This window comes from Saccostrea echinata, unplaced genomic scaffold (genome assembly GCF_033153115.1).
Source record: "Saccostrea echinata isolate AGI-Se365-2 ecotype Australia unplaced genomic scaffold, CSIRO_AGI_Sech_v1 ptg000040l, whole genome shotgun sequence".
In the NCBI taxonomy this organism is placed as follows: Eukaryota; Metazoa; Mollusca; class Bivalvia; order Ostreida; family Ostreidae; genus Saccostrea; species Saccostrea echinata.
Genome location: NW_026889789.1, coordinates 5,687,100 through 5,709,234, shown reverse-complemented (window position 1 = coordinate 5,709,234; position 22,135 = coordinate 5,687,100). Strand labels below are relative to the sequence as shown.

Genomic DNA, 22,135 nt, shown 5'->3' with positions numbered 1-22,135 from the left:
AAGCAAACAAACAAAACAATAAAGCTTTTAATGAAATGTACGATAATTGGTATTCGAGTGAATTCTTCATTTTATATAGTTTACGGGCACAATCTCATATCTATTTTAGTATTGAAAATGTAAACATGAACTCTGATGCAGTCGCTTCAGATATTATATAAGTAAATGTTTTGTTTGTTAAATTCGTTTGTTTGTTTGTTGTTTTACGTCCCTCTCGATATGGAGACGCCACCACTTGCAGGTGGAGAGCTGCATATTTATACCTTTACCGGGCACGCAGGGCCATTGAGCAGAGAGGGTTTTTTTTTCGTGCCAACACCTACTAAGACACGGGACCTTGGTTTATACGGTCTCATCCAAAAGACCGGTCTCCATGTCCCGCAGTGGATTTGAACCCGCGACTCTAGAGCAGACACTCTAACCAGTGCGCCACGCGGGTGACTATATCAGTATATCCGATTAACGTTACATCAAGATAAAGTTCAACTGAAAAGCATGAAAATTACAAGCAATAAAATTCCAAAGGGGTGGATTTGGCGGCTTTCATAACATTTCTTCCTTATGTAAACAATTATCAAGATTTAATCTGTACTTGTAATTACCCCCCCCCCCCCCCCCACCGTAATAAAGAGTACCTCTTTTATTTTTCATTTTAATAACCTGTATTCACAAGTTATTTACTTACCCCCATAATTATCATAATAAATTACTTTTAGGTATATGGTATTTATCATTTCATTTAGCAATATTTATATCTGCAAATGTTTTTCTCTTAAACTATGCGGAGGGTATATCACTGTATATCATGAGTTAAATTATATAACTGTGCAGAAACTTGTCACCAGAACGTCTTAAATGTAAATATAAGATATAACTGAATATAAATTTTAAACGTCGGGGTACAAATACTTTTTTACTACAAAATCAACTCTTCAATAAAGTCCTTTATTGTTTAAGATTTTTTAAAAAAAAAACTTTTTCCCCAGATACCCCTTCCCTAATACTCCCAGATGACTACTGCAAGGAACAATGATGAGAATACAGTCTGGAGGGGGAAACCCAGATACATTTAAATAAAGTTTTAAAACTTTGCAAGCAAAGTTTATGGGGAAAAAAATCCACAAGAAAGACAGACAGACAAACAATAAACCGTATCAGATTTAAGGAACAGATGTATAAGTACGTTGAATATTTGTTTCAGGGAATCTTTGTACCTACTACATACTTGGTTTTCTGTAAGCTTTGTTGTCGATGATGTAAATGTCCCAGTGTGGATGGAGGCCTATACAGGATCTCACGATGTCAGGTCTCAGGTATCTCCAGAGCCATATCACGTGATCTACACTGTCCTGTGATCTTCCTCTGTAATGTACAGCCTCCCCTCCTCTCCTTAGATCCATTAGAAATTCGTCTCTTTTATCTTCACTCTCCTTTAGTATTTGTTTTGAAACATTCACTGTAGAAGAAGACGAATATTGTCAACGTGTTAAATTTGTTATTTCAACCAAAATAAAATTCAAAATATATAGATATACCTAAACATCTAATCATTGTCCGTGTTTAATGCCCTGTTTACAGATTTGTATTGTTTTCAGGTATTTTTTAGAGATAGATCACAGTGACTGTTCATAATCTTCAACTTTTTTTCATTTTTTATTTCACAATACTTTTACCCCAGGTACTGGTAGACAGGAACCCCCCACCCCCCGATATTCCACCTCTGGGCTTATTGGACATTTTTTTCACAAATTATATTTAGGCCTATTACATTCATTTATCATCTGTACATATGAAAAAAATCGAGAAAACCACAAAAAGAAATCGCTCCACACAAAAAATACCGCACTATACATTATAAGAGAGAACCTTTCTCTCTTATAATGTATAGTGGGTTGTTTTTTGTGAGGAACGATTATTTTGGGGTTTTACCGATTTATTCCTATGGTACACATTATAAATAACTGTAATCAATATAATTTTTAAAAAAAAGTATAACAAGCCCCATGGTTGAATATCACCCCTCGAGGTGGTGGTGTGGGGTTTTGGGGAGGGGGGTCCTGTGCACAAGTACCTGTGACTTTTACATGTAAATCTTTCTTCAGTTTGTAGCATCAGTCATTGTAAACAAGCCCAATGAAGTAAATAAAATAGGCAATATCTAAGGAATCATTTCCTGAAATATTTAGAGTACTGCTTACCCTATCTTATTTATAAATATATCAATGTTCAGAATTCAATCATTCGCTTAAAGCTTTTTCTGAGATCTGAGAATAATAATATTTCTTTACACTTCCTTACATATCATTCAGATTCAACTGTGTATTTATAAGAACTACTTGTCGACAACTTTTCACATAAGAATCTAAAAATTCAGATATTGTTACACATATTTATAATTACCATTCCAAAATATATTAGAAACATTGTAATAGTTTATTTAATACGTATAAAGACATAAATTATTTATATATTAACAGCTGTTTAATCTATTCACTTACATAGTGTAATCTATATGATAAATTCTTTACACTGACTTACATCTCTGGTGTATCTTATATATATCCGTGTCCTCCATGGTGACGTGAGTCAGTATGTTCATCTGTAGACGGCGTATCAGTAAGGAATCACAGTAACCAATGACACTAATGACACACTTCTCTCCAGGTTTACTGTTGTATCCCCGTGATCTCAGGTACACACTGGCTGTGTCATAACTACTGTAATAGAATGGTATAACACTGTTTTTTGATGATATCCTATACATTGTCTCATCCTTTATGTCCTCCGTTATCTTTTCGTTATCTTTTCCTTTTTTTTTATCTTTACCTTTATCTTCCCAAAAGAAATCACGTGACTTCAGTCTGTCCAGAGTCTGCTGTGCTTCCTCACTTGTTACAGGATTCTCTTTACGGTACACTCTCCGTCCTATCCCATTAAGCATGTCCAGCCACTCTGTGTCAGTGAAGTCAGGAGGACCGGAGTCAGAACACAGAAAACAATATAACACCAACACCTCGTCATCAGTCAGTGTGGAGAACTCATCTACAGCATAAAAGTAAAATGATGGTAATGCAGAAAGTGTTCCTATTCGATTATACAACATAATTTGAGACATTTGCCTTTTTTTTCTCGGCTTGATTTTAGTTGTCTTAGAAATATACAGCAATATTAACGTTACAAAAGTTCTTAAGTATGATTTAGGATTGAATCACTATACTGACTAAAATGTATTTAAGTTAATATACTCTCTAGAAAAATGTGTATATTTTAAATGAATCTAGAAGAATTTGCACAGTCAACCATACAGAGCATTTTAATGATGCATTAAACAATGTCAGGTAATGGGTATCATATTTACATTAACTTAGTATAATGAAAAGACATAACCAAGACTCTTTCGACTTAAAATTATAAACTTAGCCAACTCAAGTAGTCAAATAATAAACTATCTTGCAAATAGAGGTATAATTAAACTAAATAGCAAACTTTTATGTAATATTTTGAATTAGTTAGAACTATGATAATAAATAACCTTTTCATTAATAGGTGGTGTACGACAACTTTTACGAAGGGGGACTAATAAATTCTCAAAGAAACATCTCAAAGGGGGGGGGGGGGGTCCTGACCAGTTTTCCTGTTTTTCTTTTTCTATTTTTTTTTTTTTTTTTTTTTTTTTTGAAGTAATTCAAATTATTGCCTTTCAGTTAAAATATTTCACTCCTTACAATGGTAACATCAAGGCTTTTTTGACAATTATATGTTAGATATCTACTCATGCAACAATAACACTGCTCGAAATTGTCGAAAAAATTGCCACAAAATGTGGAGGGGTGTGTCACTGTGAATCTTACTGAGCAATGGTACAATTTTTTTTAACAATAACATTGAAATTTTTACTTTATTTTACCAGATTACCGGATTAAGTCATGACAATAGATATTTTCATATTTTAGGCAAAATAGGTTGAGCAATATCTATTAAAGAAAAAAGGGTCAAAATTGATGAAAGCAAAGTACTGTTTGACCTCTTTGCACCTATAAAAAAAGTGTTTGGGAAATAAAATTCTAATATTAAGCAGGCAATATATGAGATGTTTTCTTTTATAAACTTCTTTTAATCATGAACCGATGTAAATGAAAATAATGAAATAAAAAGATGAACACAGAGACGTAAAGTTTGAAGAATGGATGAAAATAGGTGTTCAAATATTTTTACATTTTAATAAAATGTGTAGAATATTGCTTTGAAAATTATAGCAAACCCAATTTGTTTAATATTGGATATAACATATGTCTAGTGTTTGATTTTTATGCCCCCGGATCGAAAGATCCCGGGGGTATATGGTTTTTGTCCTGTCTGTCTGTTTGTCTGTTTATCTGTTTGTCTGTTCATCTCTTTGTCTGTCTGTCTGTTGTCAGCTTTAACCTTGCCCATAACTTTTGATTGGTTGGAGCTATGACTTTCATATTTCACATGTGTATTCCTTGTGACAAGACCTTTCTTTGGGTACCATCATATTTGACCTTTTGACCTTGACCTTGTAGTTTGACCCACTTTTGCAAAATTTTATGAGACTTTAACCTTGGCCATAACTTCTGAACAGTTGGTGCTTGGGGTTTCAAACTTCACATGTGTATTCTTTGTGACAAGGCCTTCCTTTGGATACCGACAACTTTGACCTTTTGACCTTGACCTTTGAGTTTGACCTACTTTTGAAAAACTTTAACCTTGGCTATAACTTTTGAACATTTGGTGCTTGGGGTTTCAAACTTAAAATGTGTATTCCTTGTGACAAGACCTTCCTCTGGATATCAACTTCTTTGACCCTTTGACCTTGACCTAGGAGTTTGACCTACTTTTGCAAAACTTTAACCTTGGCCATAACTTTTGAACGGTTAGAGCTAGGGCTTTCATACTTCAAATATATAATCCTTGTGACAAGACCTTCCTGTGGATACCAACCACTTTGACCTTTTGACCTTGACCTAGGAGTTTGACCTACTTTTGAAAAACTTTAACCTTGGCCATAACTTTTGAATGGTTGATGCTAGGCCTTTCATACTTCACATATGTAATCCTTGTGACATCACCTTCCTTTGAATACCAACCACTTTGACCCTTTGACTTTGACATAGGAATTTGAACTACTTTTGAAAAACTTTAACCTTGGCCATAATTTTTAAATGGTTGGTGCTGGGGCTTTCATACTTCACATATGTAATCCTTGTGACAAGATCTTCCTTTGGATACCAACCACTTTGACCCTTTGACCTTGACATAGGAGTTTGACCTACTTTCGAAAAACTTTAACCTTGGCCATAACTTTTGAATGGTTGGTGCTAAGGCTTTCATACTTTACATATGTAATCCTTGTGACAAGACCTTCCTTTGGATACCAACAACTTTGACCTTGACCTTGATGTTTTACTTACTTTTAAAAAACTTTAACCTTCGCCATAACTTTTGAACAGTTGCAGCTTGGGCTTTCAAATTTAACATTTTTTATCTTTTGGCCTGGAATTTGACTTGCATTTGAGAAGCTTTAACCTTCGCCATAAGCTGCCATACGGGGACATCAGTGTTTCACAAACACATTTTGTTTGTTTGTTTGTTTTGTTTTGTTTTGTTTTGTTTTTTTTGTTTTGTTTTTTTGTTTGTTTTTTTTTTTTTATGGTATATGTTTTATATAACTAAAAAATAATACTTCGTCTTAATTACAAATGATGCCCTTTGCATTAACCGTGTTTATTTATCTTGACTTATTGCGTGGACCTTGAGGTCCACGCAGAAAATATATAAGTGGGGTTAAACCGGATGCCATGGGCTCACGTCAGGCTACGCATGCGTGAGAATGCTAGAGAGTTCGCCTCTTAGACAACTTGCCCTTAGAACAATTCGCCCTTTTCGAATTAGAATATGCCAATCATTGGCAAACCTCGCTCTAAAATCTCCACATCGTATTTATTTATTCTTTGGCGTAACCAAGATCTGAATTTCTCTTTAATACATATATCCTTATATACAAACTAAATTCTATGGTACAAGCATTTTAAATAAGTAGGAAAGACCTATATAGATAGCTTAACAGCTTGAACATGTTGAATTCAACTACTAGGTTTCAAAAGATTTACCAGCATTAGTTTTGTGCATCAAGGTGCACTAAATAATTTGATTGACAGCAATCCAAATATAGCTTGATAGAGGCCTGTAGCAACGTTTTTCCATGTGGGGGAGAGGGAGAAACATTTTTAAAAAATCTGCATACTAAAGATCTGTGCTACATGTGTACCATCTATCTTATCTTCCGTATAAATCTAGTGCAGATGTCAAGTCCCTTACATGTATCGAAATAGCCCGATTTTTTAAAATGACAAAATTATAAGGCCAATCGGGAATAAAATTTAACAACTTTGCTATGAAAGTACAATCACTCAAAGTAGGCAGTACATTGTAGAAAATGTTAACGAAAGGTTGACCTGTGCCACCTTTCAGAGTAACCAATGAACTCGTCCATTGATGGTCGTTGTAACAAGAATAGATATGGGTTAACCCATATCCAAGATATTCGACTTTTAATTTACTCCAATTTTCACTAGTAAAAAACTGCACATGTTATGAAACTGGTGTATAGTCCTTCATGTCCGTAGCAAATACCGTCACCAGTCTAAGCGTCACCAGCAAACAGTGCAAACATCTGTGCTTGCAAGACCAAATAGTCTAAGTCTACACACGTGCGACACATCTTCTCAGACCTTCTCAGAAAAAAAACACGTTGTTTTGCCGAGAAGTTATGATTGCAGGTGTTGTATATTAACCATTCCGTTATTTGAAAGAGACAGAGAAAAAAAAAACACGATTTGTGTGTGTGTGTGTGTGTGTTTAAATTATACGAGTTAATCGATAACCCAGCATCGTTTTAGATGACTCGAGACCCTCTAGGACCGAGACCCTCTAGTGCTCCAGTGCAGGGTCGGATTCAGCAGTTTTTGAAGAAAAAAAAGGGGGGGTTAGGTCACACTGCAGGCACTTATATTCAAGTCCGTAGCAACGGTTTTCAAAGGGGGCAACCTCCAAAAAGAGTTAACAAGCAACAATTAATAAATAAAGTAAAATAACAACCTGTGCACCACACTGTAAAATCCTATTTCGGGGGAGGGGGCTTCGTCTAAACTTTTCGGTACATTTTGATTTCTTTTAAATGTTTGATTGTCCGTATTTTGAACCTTCCCGACACAAAAAGTGCGGGGGAGCTTCCTATGCAAATCAAAACTTATATATTCAAATTATAACAAAAGATTATTTTTTTAAGAAAAAGTGAGCCCCCCTCCCCAACATACTACGGGGACATTTTGAACCTTTCTCTTTATTGATTAAAATATCCTCATAATATAAGGAGAAAAATATTCTCTTATGCATACTCCCTTTCATGACATTTTATGCATACTTCTTAAAGTTAGTTACTTCAGAAGATGGTCCAAAAATAGCTATGTACGTTCGCCGGAATCTTCCGATGATATCGAAGTGAAATCTTTCATGTTACGTGTGGATGGTCGAGGCCCGGGGCCGGGGTTGTGAATGTACAAGGAGAAAAGCAATAAGCAAAACTCTATCTAGAGAGCAGAAAGGGCAGAGATTGAAGTACTTATTTTATTGAAAATACTAGACGTAAAAATATCTATACTACAGAAAAAAAACACACTCTCTCTCTTCCTCTTTCTGCAAAAATAAATGGGGTTACAACATCCAAACCCCCTTCCTTTCCTGGATCCGCCAACGGAGTTACAATTCAACCATTACGACACCTGCACGCTTAGGCCTCTTTTGATTCTGTGGTTAATTAATTTTAAAGGCTACTTTACCAGTGTTTACAATTGTGATAGATACCTAGATCAACATTTCACAATCTAATTAAAATTAGATGTTCCGAATCCGCTACCGCTTCTTTTGGGAAGCGGTAGCGGATTTGGAACATCTAATTTTAATTAGATTGAACATTTCATATACACATAATTTCAAGGTCATGGTTTTTTATCATTACAGCCTAATTAAGCAGACTTAAATAGCAATGAAAATTACAAGATACATTTAAAAAAAAATAAATTTAATTACACCTTTGTAAAATCACTAAATCTAGAAATTTTCTTTGAATTTCGTGTAGAAACACATGCATATGGTCAACGTATTGCAGTCCTTTTTTAAAGGACAGCAACTTGTAGACCCATATGAAAAAGTAAAAGTTTAATGCTGAATTAACTAAAGGTACTGTGAGATAGCTCACAAATGATACCCCCGCTAAGAAAATATGAATTTTCAGTTGTACACTTCGGATCCGCAGACGACAATATTTTTATCAATTTCGACCCCGATTAAAACAGACTTACAGCTATGAATTTTGAGCCCGATGAAAATGGACCCCACCAGTTTGACAACGGTTCCTACGTTTCCCCCCAAAATAATAAATAATTATAAATTTTAGTATTCTTCTATTTACATAGTTTTACAATATTTAAATGTGTCACAAAAATGATATGAAGTGAAAATTTGAAGCAAAAAAATTTTCAAGTATTTCTCTATTAAAAAGTACGGATGGATTATTTATCCATTTTTTCTACAATGACTATAGGTCAAGATTATGACACACCCTCAAGTCATAGGCAATCTCTGTGTAAAATGGGAACTCACCAAGTTTTCCCTTAAGATCCATATGACCGGACACTAATTATGAATTTTTTCTTTCAGTGGTCTTGAACTTGCCCAAAAGACCTTGGGTCAGACTATGACATACCCTCAGGTCATGAACAATCATGTTTGAAGTAGTAGATTCTAATGTTCCTCCGTAAGAAAGATATGAGCCGGACACCTTTGCACAGACAGACAAACAGACGGACGAGGTGATTCCTATATACCCCTTAACTTTGTTTGCAAGGGTGTAATTATGATAATATTCAAATGTATAATTTATTCATTATTCATGTATGAATATTTCATAAATATGTTAAAACTCAAATATATATACCTCTGTGATTGCCTGACGCCACGTGCGTCAGGCATTTTTCCACGATCCGAAACTAAGTGATCATTCTTAATGAACTAGATTTTGTGCAAGCTGATTTACATCGGAATTTGTTACCTGCATTAAAACAAATACAGTTTTGCAGAAGAAAGAATCATATTACTGATGCAAAATAATGATGTGTTCAATTCCTTCAGTTTTTTTTTTTTTTTTTTTTTTTTTTTTTGGCATGCACATGTTTATTCTTTTCGCTTCTTTGTACGGACATGTCCGTGTAACATTTTTTCTGTGTTTCTAAACTACTGGATCAGTCCACTTGCGAAAGGGGTGACACAATCATTTCGCTCCAAATGTCTTGGATTGTTCTATTGGATGGGTGTGAAAACTTCTATGGAAATATTCTTTTAACCTGATTCTTAAGCTTCAAATTTTTTATTAACAGTAAATTTTATCTCATTTTTTAAAAGAACACATTGTATATGGGCAGGAAACACTAAAGCAATGGATTTGCTGATTATTCTTACTATTAATCCCATAAGTGGACTAGTCCAATCATAGACAAACTCCCTCCACCTAGTAAATGGGACACCCCTTCTTGATTCAGTCTGTTTTCCACCTTTTTTTTCAATATTACATTTATTAATAATGTACATTACACGGTTAGGTTTTAAAAAAAAGCTTAGAAAGTCAGCCAGTGGCATATTATTTCATGCTTTGTGATGAACGAGGGTTTCCTTTTAATACAGTGACAAAAGTGTATCTCAGTACCCGTAGAGGAATGGGCTTCACTCCCGTAAGGTTCTAATAACAGAATCGGCAAAATGAAGAAGACACCATGATCTGTACTCAGTCTGGTTTTCATTTTCATAAAAAAGCACGTTATTATGATTATGAGAAAGGTCCTGAAATCGATTGAAAAGAAAAACTAAACAAAGTATACATAAAGATAAATTCATTTATAATGCATGTACATCTATATATAGTAAGACCATCATCGCATGAGTTTTATCCGGGGGGGGGGGGAGGGGGGGTGTTAGTATCTTGGTTTGCTCTAGCTATAAAGTGTACAGGCCATTTACTTTGCGTCCTAGAGTAGCATTGGAGCATTTTTGTCTCAAACACTTCAAGACAACTTTCCCAGTTAAAACTGTTCATAATTTACTTCGAAGTCGAGAACGACGGAAAACACACCAGTTTATAAATAGGGGCTGTCTCATCAATCTATCACTGACCAGGGAGTGTGCATGAAGAAGCGCGCCCTCTAGTAAGAGAGTATATGTAATATGAATTTCTTTAAAACGAATCATCTAACTATTTTTCCCACAATTATAATCTATGCTAGCGCACTTGCAGTTTCATCCCAACGTAACTAGTCAGCCCGTGGGCTAACTAATAAATGACCAAATAGTGGCATGTCTTAGATATTCGTTAATATGTAGTATTTGGTTATAACATCTGAGAAAGTCAATTGTACATCTTGTGTAATGAAGTATCGTAGCACCTCTCTTGCTTATACGTTCCATAGATATTGATTGATTAGTCAGGCAAGCTTTTTGAAAAGCTATTACTTGTATCTCTGTTATTCTCTCCTCCTGTAAACTCGAGTTATCGTTCTTAGCACGAGTTATCTGTCCCTTAAAGTAGGTATCGGAAAACTTCCAGTTTAAGAGCGAATGTCGCTGATGACTAGATTAGTCTAAAATGTTTGAGGAATTAAAGTTAAAACTAATGAGTCTGAAGTTCATCCCTCGAAAAAAATGTATGATCTGATACGATGCATTAAATTTCAAGATTTGGCCGAAACATAATTTTACAGTCTTAATGATTATATACCATATTAGCAAAGTTTAAAAAAAAAATAGACGATATTATTGAAAACAAATTGCGAGATCTACATGTAGGTCTTGAAATGTCTCTGCAAATTATGTCGAATGATTACGGTATCAAATTTTCACAATATTCTTCACATTAAAGATTAGTCTTCGCTCAATATGAAACATAACCTAAAAGGAAGAATAAGTGAATTTTTAAATCAAGCATCCCTGCAATTAAATGGGCTTGTACAAGTTCCTAAAGAAGTTGCGAAAAGATAATATTAAAAACGGAAATTTATTCAAATGTACAGCATCCATATTTGAATAGAAAGTGTTTTATTTTGATGTCTTTTATTGTATGTATTATAGATGCATTAAATAGAGACACGTAATACCCCCCTTTTTTCTCGGAATATGTATTATTGTTAACTTAGTATGAAAATATTCATTGAAAAGCCGCCCACAAACTTTTTGTTGCAGTGTGGTGATCTTCCAAGGTTTTAATATATATGAATAATTCTCTTACCAAAAAAAAGTCGAAACTTAACACACACCCCACCCCCAATTCCACGAAGTCACGAAATAGGATTTTGGAATTTGGACAATTTTTCTTTTTGTTTATCAAATATTTTTTTCTCAGGAACAATGTTGTCAATAATTTTTCTGCTCCCCCTCCACTTTTAAATTTAAAAAAAAAAGAAGCTATGTGCTGCGTATAACACAATGTATATATTTAATTATATTTTAAAAAGAAAGTCCCATATTTTCTCAAAATATATATCTATATATAATCGCAGTAAATTAGGGGATTTCCCTAGCTACACGTACACGTAGACGTACACGGTCATCTGCTTAACTTCTCTAATTAATGAGAAGCTATATCTTTTTCGTTTCTATCCAGTATGCAAGTCCGCAGTGCCCTCGCTTAAGAAAATCTGGTCATTTGCTGCTTATTAAGTATGAAAATTCTCATTCGAAGGCAGATTCGCAGGTCCTCCTTCCCCTCCGCACTTTTGTTGTAGTACTGTATTGTACTCGATTTTCTTTTACGGAAAGTGGAAAATGAGAGAACAAAAAAAAGGACACCCCCTTCCCCCACGAAATATGTTCTCTTTTTTTAAATAGTTTTCAGTTTTTCCTTAAATATTTTCAGACTTTTGACCCACTTCTTTACTTCAGCTATTTCTGCCTGTTGTTGTTGTATATCATGCTCTGGCGTTTCCAGGTTAATAGCTGCAACAGGCTTAGTGTTACATTTATTAGTCGACATGGTATCGTGATCTATCCTTGAAAGCGCGTCAGCATTTCCATGCAGTCTACCAGCTCGATGACAAATCTCAATGTCATACTCTGATAACGTGTCCAGCCATCTGGCTAACTGTCCTTCAGGTTCTTTGAAAATCATCATCTATTTCAAGGCGCTGTGATCTGTACGTAGCACAAAATGTCTGCCGTATAGGTAGGGTTAATATGCCATGATAAAATGCACAACTGCCACCAATTCTTTTCGCATGATACTGTACATTGGTTAAGGGTCTGCTTCCATAAGAGATGAGAATTTCTTTTCTTTGTGTGTTAGATTGTGTAATGGACTGGCAATAATGGCAAATCCCTTCACAAACCTCCTATAGTAAGAGCGAAAGCAGAGGAAACTTCGTAGATTTCCAACGTTGCTTGATGTCGGCCAGATTTTATGCCTTTCACTTTCTCTGGGTCAGTTTCAACTCCTAGTTCTGTTATGATATGACCCAAATACGATACTCTGTGTTTGAATAAACTGCACTTTTTACTTCTTAGTCTAAGTCCTGCTTCATAGTCTTTTAAATAATGTATCAAGTCTCTCTAATTGCTGACGAAGGTATAACTGAACACGATTATATCGTTTAGATATATCAAGCAGATATCCCATCTCAGACAGCGCAGGTAGGCTGCATGAGTCGTTCAAATATCCCTGCCGCATTACATAAGCCAAAAGGCATTACGTTAAACTCGAAAAGTCCCCTATGTGCCGTGAAGGCGGTCCTCTGTTTGACATGCTCGTCGACTTCTATTTGCCATTACCCGCTCATCATATTCAGCGTAGAAAACCTCTTTGACCCTCCAAGAGCATCTAACGACTCATCAATCCTAGGTAAAGGATATGCATCCTCTACTGTTACGTTGTTCAGCCTTCTAAAATCAGTACAGAATCTTATAGTTCCATCTTTCTTACGCACAAGTACGGTTGGACTAGCCCAAGGACTTGAAGAAGGTCTGATAATATTGTTTGTAAGCATCTTGTCGATTTTAGTGTCAATTTCTTTTATTAGATGGAATGGAACGTGTATTGGCTGCTGACGAATCGGCTTTTCATTTTCCGATTTGATTTTATGTATGATCAAGGTTGTGTCCTTGAACAGCGATCTTTTCAGCAAAAAGCTCAGCATGCCTTATTAAGAAAGATTGGGCTTGCTGTCTTTGGTTTGGCGAAAGATTCTCTGCATCATCCAGCAAGGTCTGAATGTGACTAAGTAGACTCGCAGCTTGTGCTGGTTCTCCACTATTTGATGGTAATGTGGTTCCTATTGGTTCAAATACCCCTGCAACTTTATATTCAACTAATGGATCATCATGTAGATTAGGGAGCCTAAATGGAACAGCATCACCAGCGTCTGCGGATACCAGCAGTCTACCCATCATGGTTTCTGTCCTCTGGCTAAATGTCTTGCATGGTTCCACAATCCCAAATAAGGGTAATGGTCTCTTGCTGTCTCGATTTATCACATTCCCCATAACGATGCACTCGCTCCTTGTCGGTATGACTGAAGTTTCATTGACAGAAACTCTACAACAGTGCATATTTTGCTCCAAATCTACATTGATCACTTCATATTCGAACTTCAGGGTCACTGATTTAAGATCCAGCATACATTTATGCTCAATCATGAAGTCAAGTTCTAAAATACTAGATCCTCTGATTGCTGCACGACTTCTTCATGTTTTATAATCTTCTCTCCTATTCTAAAATCGAAAACTGTCGACCTTTTCGTTTCTAATGTCTTGCCATCTGCTAAAGTGAGTGTGTGACGTGCTGCTTGCAATGCTGGTTGACTCGCCGAGGGAATAGCATCATCTGTTTCATAAGATACTATTGTAACGGAAGCTCCAGAGTCCACTATGAAATTAGCGTCTATTCCATTCACATTGGTCGGAATATAAAGTCCAGAGTCTATTGATGCCAAGAAACCACTCCTTATCTGACAGGTTGGTGGTGACGTCTCGTCTGACTTCGTTTTGGTGACTCTTGCTCATTATAAGCCTTCTGTCTTTCTCTACGTGGACACTTGCGGCTAATATGCCCCATCTGATTCAAGTAAAACAAACGATGTCATTTCTTGATGTTCGTTTGCCACCCCTACTGCGCTTTACTTAACCCCTCCATTGCATTTGCTGTTGCATAAGCTGTTTCAGTTTTCTTAGAAATAAAAGACATAATTTATATAATTTATTGGAAGTCTATCATTCAACAAAAATATGGCATCAGCACTACACAGCATATATTTGTAACCTTATTCAGGTTGATAACTGTTTGCTTTCCTTATTCAGGAATGTTTGCCTTATTCAGGACTTTCTTGGCATCTGTTCCTTATTCATAAACTATTGTTCTTATTCAGGCTGACAAATTAACAAAAATCATGGTTTATATACATGTAATTATGATCACGTGATTAAAGCAGCATCTATACATTGTAACAAAGAAGGATAATCATAACATTAAGGTTCTTAAGAGCCACTTTTTATAAAGTCCATAACAGTATTAATTCATTAGCGATAAACTTGTGTTTCGGTCAAACCTTTAAATTTAATATTGTGCATAATATCATTACATTTGTCCGAGAGATGACCTTCAAACACTTTAGGAAAAGAAATCTTATTATTTTTAAACATTTAGACAAATTGTCATCTGCGACATTCTTTTCTTCGTTAGCTTTTAAAACCGGACGTTTTACAATACCTGCTGTAAGGAAAAGATAACTCGTGTCAAGAACGATAACTCGAGTTTACGGGAAGTGCAGAGATCAAATACTTTCATATCTGAATAAAGTTCTTCAAAGGTCATAGGCAATTACGTTACCTAATCACATGGCGCAATAATATCTACATAAAAGGACTTGCATAACTTTGCAATTGGCATGCTTTTCATGTACAAAAATGTAAAAATACACAAGTAAAATAATTATCTTTTTATTTAAAATGAAAACAAGTATTGAATCCAGTTCTCTGGCGATTCTACATATATATAGTGAACTGTGTGTTATATCAGCCTGCAAAATCTCAATGTTAATCCTTATTTTTCCTAAAAACCTTTAGTTTCATCTTCATCCTAAACTCTGAATGGTTTTCAATAACGTTTTCTTCATTAAACTTAACTCAAAACCAGGGGCCAAAAAGGGGCCTTAGCCTATCTTGTCCTTTGCATAAATTGTCGCCAGTACTTCTCTGTGTCTTCATCATAATAGATATGCCTAACTGAAATTGTAGATATAATGTTTTTGGTCAAAATTATAAAAGGCAAAGGTTCACTTGATATAATATTTGGCCCTGAGAATTTCTAAAAATTAAAGTTTACGCTGAATCAAAACTTAACATTGAAAATAAAGGCTGGATATATGCTTGTTAAAAAAGTAAACCCAAACTTTGAGAATGTGTCCTCTGTATACTGTTTATTCGTGGTCAAATCATGCACGGAATGCATATTTCCGGAAAGATCGTTAAAAATCAGGGACTTAAAAGCATTTTTCGATAGGTCCGCATTATATCACCACTTTTAAATTTTTACAAACGAAACATCTATTTGAAAGCATTTTATATGCAAAAAAATTACGATGGTGATATTGTGCGGACTATGTTTATTTTTAAAAAATGTGTTCATTTTACAGCATGCAATACACAAGCATTAGACGGTATTTGCTACATCTAAATAATATTGAGAATATACAGGAATTACAGGATTACAGGAAAATTCCTCAATTGCGCTGTTACATTTTTCCGCGAGTGCACATTGCTTTTCCGCGAAAAATCCTTCTTTACCGTGAAGTACTAATAGTTTTTTTTTTCTTTTTCGCGAAATCCTGTATTAACCAGGTAGTACCTTTTGCTTCTTGTCGTTAAAAGACCCAAGTAGATTGTAGGACATCTACACATTAACCTTTACATCTTCAAGGTTTTGTGAAATAATTCCTTTTAAAAGGGTTGTGAAGAGATTGTATGTTGTTTTATGAAAGAAAGAAACCATGCAAAAAGGTAGTGTAATGAAGTATTGTTTATCTTTTATCTTAGTTAATTGTTACTATTGAAAGGAAATTCTTTTGCATTTTCTGTTTGAAACTTTGAAATTTTGCAGTGGGACTAATCTCTCATGGTGCTAGATTTCAGAAAGTAACTTTGAGAAATGTCAACGTTTTAACATAGATTGATTGATTGATTGTATGTTATTTTACGTCCCATTCGAGAATTTTTCACTCATATAGAGACGTCACCATATACCGGTGAAGGGCATCAAATTTTGACCTTTACTCGGCACTCAGGGCCATTGAGCAGTGAGGGATCTTTATCGTGCCAACGTCTGCCGTGAAACGGGGCCTCGGTCTCATCCAAAGGACCCGCAACTTTCACTTCAAAGTGCCGAGCGCATGGCAACGGAACAGTTGCAACCCATTTTTATCGACTTAGGTCAGTCGCGGCCTAAATTCGAACTCACGACCTCCCGATCACGGAGCGAGCGCTCTACCGAATGAGCTACCGTGAACGGTCAGGTTGTCAAGAGAAACAATATCACAAAACCTTGGCATCGTTAAAACATGCTGTCTGTTCAATAACCTGTAGATCCTAATATATTCATGTGTCGGAAAAAACTTCAATTTTGTAAAAAAAAAAAAAAGATAAAATAATAGTTGATAACTTCGATGTTGGAATATTTCCGAAACTGCTGAGAGAAAAGAATGATGGGCTATGCCTTTAGACAGCGCAAATAAAATATTATAGTAGGTAGACAAAGGTAAACGTATGTAAATCAAGCCACAGAAAATCAATGTCAAGTACTTGCGGAGAAGTAAACCGTGGGTTTTTTTTGTTTGTTGTTGAAAATATAATGCAGATAAGCAAGAAGACCAAAATCTCGCGAGCCATACTGACATAATATTACACACAAAATCATATTCTTGAACACCTGCAATCAAAATCCAAGAAAAAGTTTAACGGTCCTTTAAGTTTTTTAAATTACAAAGCTTGGCAATTACGGTTCGTCAAGTTAACAAACAAAGCCAATAACTTTGCTTGTGCCAATGAGGGTCTCAGAAAGTGAGAAATTCGCTTAGAATGTACTGGTTATGTACACACCCTTTATTCCCTTATGATTAAAAGAAATCAAAGCCGACCATACCAATTGATTTGAAGATTTGCCTTTAAGGAGGGATTCTTCTCATAAGAACACTTATTTCTTATATTTAAAAATCAATGAAATTTTCACAGAATCAAGAAGACAATATCCCTAAGTGATGGTATCAGATTAAATTTGACCGTTTTATATTAGAGGCAAGGTCAGGTCAAGGTTAGTACCTTTTCCCTGGACATTAAGGATAAAAAATTACTGTTGCCAATCATGCGATGCCTACTTCTATTTCAATAAATTAAATGTTTTTCTTTTTGCATAATGAGATATTACCATATAGGGTCCATAAGATGATATTATCAAATCAACATAATTAATTTAACTAAAATGGATATTGGCTAATCCGAATTTTCTCTATTTTTCTTGAAATTTTAAGATATTTTAGTTATTTTTATATGCTTCCTATATTTAAATTTTTCTTATTTTCTCAAATGGTAAAGTTGTCACATAAAGATACAAAATGACATAAAAACAAAAAGTTTTGACCGTTTACTAAGAGAGAAAAAAAAAACACTTTTTACTGATTTTTGGCTCAAATCTGAACTTAGATTGGAAGCTTTTAAAAGCTAACATAATTGTAGTTTGTTTGGAAAATCATATTTATTTGATATATTTTAAAACTTTGGTCCCTTATTATTAATTTAACTTACATTTAAAAAATTTCTCCAAGTCTTTGATTGTGTAAAAATTATAACTAAATTCATTGTTCTATAATTATTTTGAGAGGCAGAAAATAAGATATTTTCATACGCAGCCATTCCGCCAAAAATATAGTCCCTGCTAGATTTCAAACTCAGTTTACCATTTCTATTTAAAGTTGTACAATTGTGATGAGGAAAGAAAATGTGATCTTTTCAATCTCTTACATCTAAATATATAAAAGACATAAGCAAATATACTTTGAATATTCCATCTAGTCAGAAACCAGACAAGAATCCAAAAATGAGATTTAATAAACGTACATAATAACATATACAAGTACCGGAGTAATCTGGATTTATTTTAAAACATGACGTTCAAATCTTGTTCATGACGTCCCATAAAGCAACGTCAAAATATCACAACGTTATCGTAAACTTTGCTACTTTTACGTTTATATAAAATATTTATAAAGCTTTTCACATGCATATATTGATAATTTCATGAAAATATACACTCTCTCAAAGAGTTTTGAGGAAGTTTATTTAATTTTGACACGGGGCCGATTTTCGCACCAAACGCACCTTGTCCTTTAGTTTGATTTCAAGTGTCTCTATCCATACCTTTCCGACATCGGACGAGTTTCCTGCGCTTTTTAACATATCGGTTCTCGCGAATACAAAAATTTCCACACAACAGTATGCTCACTATAACTGATCACAAGTAGCCTTTTACAGAATATTCCTTTCAAAACAGAATCCTTTGCCAGATGAATTCGAAAAGTTACCGCTTTTTCATCCGATTTACACCTAGCGTTTTTTTTTTCAATTAAATCCTTTGAAATTTTACAAAGTATATATTGCAAGACAATATAACAAGATATACGTGGGTTGTCCCAGAGAAAAAAAGCCAACTACAAATTTCCATTTCAAAAAGCCAAATATTTCATAAACTACCGGATTAAAGTCATTCAATTTTCGTCATTTTGACAACATACTATAAGGTTTTTAAGTCATATGAATTTAGAAGCAGTATAGAAAGGGTGTTAAAGGGTGTTAAATATCGCTGGTCGGCACAAGTAAATTTTTTGATCGTCAAAAATAACATTGCTATCGAAGTTTTTTTGTATTACTAGGCTATACAGAAATGTAATGCTACAAAATTTACATCCATAGAAATATCATTTATGACAGTGTATACATGTGTAAAAAAGATTTTGTCACCACAAATAACAAAAAATATTATGTTACATTCTTTAGATATAGTCAAAAATGGCGACGTGTGGCGGATCAGATTATCATTTAGTGCCGTGTTGAGCAGTATTTGACTTATGTTCATACGGGCAAAAGAGATGTAATCGATAGGACGACACAACCAAATGTATCGAGCAGTGGTCTATATAAGTTAGAGAGGTTCAAAATGGCTGGGCTGGTTATCAGATGGAAGACGTGTCTCGAAGACCAACTAAAATGACGACAGACTAAAATGTCTGGAACTAAACGTCATACGCTTACGTGGAGACAGCCGATAACTATGCAAGCAATTAGGTTTATTGATCGTGAGAAATTGTCTTCTAAAATAATTAATTCCAAGATATTTTCTTAACTGTATTATGTGTAAAATGGATTACACGTGAACTAAAAGAAAATTAAATGAAGTATAGAATTTATGCTTCGAATTATATTTTAAAGACGCATGATTCCGCATGACAAACGCCTCGAACAAATTCAGAACAAATTCAAAATTGCCCCGAGCTTCGTTTGGACGTCGTTGGTGTTGCATTGATCGTTAATTTCGAATGTTTTGTTAATCATAGAAAAAATGTTATTTATAGAGATTTTTTAATGAAATGTGAAATACCAAATGAATGTTGTTTTTAGCTAAAAATGGACACTAATTGGCACCCTTACACGTTTGAATTTTAGTAAGTTTTATGATGATGCGTTTAATATTGCGAACACACTTTTTAAAGGGAAGTTACATTTTTATCATAGCAACCAGTGATTGCGAAAGCATTTTAAAAAAAAAACTGGATCTCAATTTTTCTCACAAATATACACAAATTAATGCTTGTAATAACTCTCAACCCGCATTGAAAGAGGTTTGTCGAATTTAGAAAAAGAAATGATAATTTTTGTCTGCATGGTAACTAGTATACCCTAACAAAAATACTTTAGTTAACTATAGTTTACTATAGTTATTTATTTATCATATATTTATTATAGTTAACTGTAGTAAATCAAAGTGTTAAAGTTATCACTATCGTAAATCAAAGTTTTCAAAGTGATCACCATAGTGTCATAGTTATCACTATAGAAAATCAAAGTTTTCAAAGTTTTCACTATAGTAAATCAAGGTTTTCATAGTGATCACTATAGTAAATCAAAGTTTTCATAGTGATCACTTTAGTAAATCAAAGTGTCAAAGTTATCACTATAGTAAATCAAAGTGTCAAAGTTATCACTATAGTAAATCAAAGTGTCAAAGTTATCACTTTAGTAAATCAAAGTGTCAAAGTTATCACTATAGTAAATCAAAGTGTCAAAGTCATCACTAAAGTTAATCAAAGTTTTCATAGTGTCAGAGTTATCACTATAGTTAACTATACCAATGGTACCCACCATGACTTGCGCTATAAACAGCAAATTTGTTATTTGATGAAATCGAGGAAAAATACGGCTGAAAGTATAGCGGAAATTAACTATAATAGTGATATATATAATATGAATTTACGTTTCCCCCCAACCTTTTTAATAAAGATAGTAAGAAATAAGGTACAGTAAGGGGTTGTGGAGCCTTTTTGGGAAACATTTGTTATCGTTACAATTACTAGTAATTATTAAATCATCAGCCTTTTCATCATATGCAATAAACGATGAAAAAAAACGATCCCAAATTGATTATTTACCTAATACAGTTACTTCAAGAATAAACACTACTAATTACTAGAAATCACTTTTGGGGGGGGGGGTAATTTTCTTCAATTTTTATTCTGGTGTTTAGCTCAAAAATTTTATTTTCGCAACACAAAGGACACCAAATGCTAAATGCTTATTGCATACAGATCTACCCCAGTGTATTTATTGACTGCACTTGTTTAATCACAGACAAGTTTTCATGACAAGTTTTGTTGCTCTTTTTTTTTGAAGAAAACAAAATGTTTATTAAACATGGGTATTGATAAGCTGAAAGACAATGTAACAAATAATTAATTAAACAATTGGGAAACATATAATACAGGCAGATCAAGTTCCAATTTACCTGATATGGATGTTCTCCAACGTAAATAAGTTCCTGGTCCCAAAATGTTGTCTGAAATCAAAAATTACCATATTTTGAATAAATACTACATAAAAAAGTATATTAATATCTATATTTATCATATCTCGACTTGATATATTCCAGTGAGTTTGAAATGATACCACTTAGTTTGACACATCTAGAAAAAGACGACAACGGTCTCATAACACGAAACCTTTATGAAAAATGTGCCGATTTAAACTTTTCTATCGTCGACTTCCCTTACTTATGTAGCAATATACCCTTATTACCTGCATATGGGGTTTATATCCCCCAGTTGATGTGATAGGCAAGAGCATGCTATACGTACAAACAATTTCTAAAACAAGGCGAGTTATTGACAAACAAGTTTATAAAACAAGAACCTCAACAGTCTCGTTTAAAGTCATCATTTCATAAGTTCTATATGATAGATACAAGGACCGTGTCAGCAAATACAATCTGTCATTACGTTGAATCCTGACTGACGTTTTTCATTCTAATTATTAAGCCATTATTAACACAGTGAATTTACATTAACACAGTGAATTTACATACTATTTTTTTCTCGTTTTTCCCGATCATGACAGGAAGCGCACGGCCGGTATGACCGGTCGACAGGGGATGCTTATTCATGCAGGGAACCTAGTCCCATCCTTGATGTTTTAGAGGTTCGTGTTTGATTTCTGGCTGATATTTGTGTTTCGGGCTGATACATGATGTGATATCGTAAAGAGTATGTATTATTATGCTTATTACATACTTAGTAATTAAATACAGCACACAGGTAGTAATATAGTGTGCCCATATATTACTACTCACACATCAACTTTAGAAAAATACAAATCTGTCTCCTAGCAGTACAGGAACAGCACACTTGACCGCTTAGTCATCTAGGCAAGTAAAAAAAAACTTGCTTCTGATGCCGATATAATTCTCACGCAGCGCCGCACTAACCTA

The 22,135-nt window shown here is 34.4% G+C and overlaps 1 protein-coding gene across 1 annotated transcript in view; it reads right to left on the bottom strand.

Annotated features, from left to right (window-relative positions):
• Positions 1-1,217: 1,217 nt before the first annotated feature.
• Positions 1,218-22,135, bottom strand: part of LOC133200542 (uncharacterized) — a 241,529-nt gene continuing 220,611 nt past the window's right edge. Inside the window, exon 4 of the mRNA XM_061336326.1 lies at positions 1,218-1,456. Coding sequence (XP_061192310.1) covers positions 1,218-1,456 — 239 coding nt within the window. The remainder of the gene's footprint in view (positions 1,457-22,135) is intronic.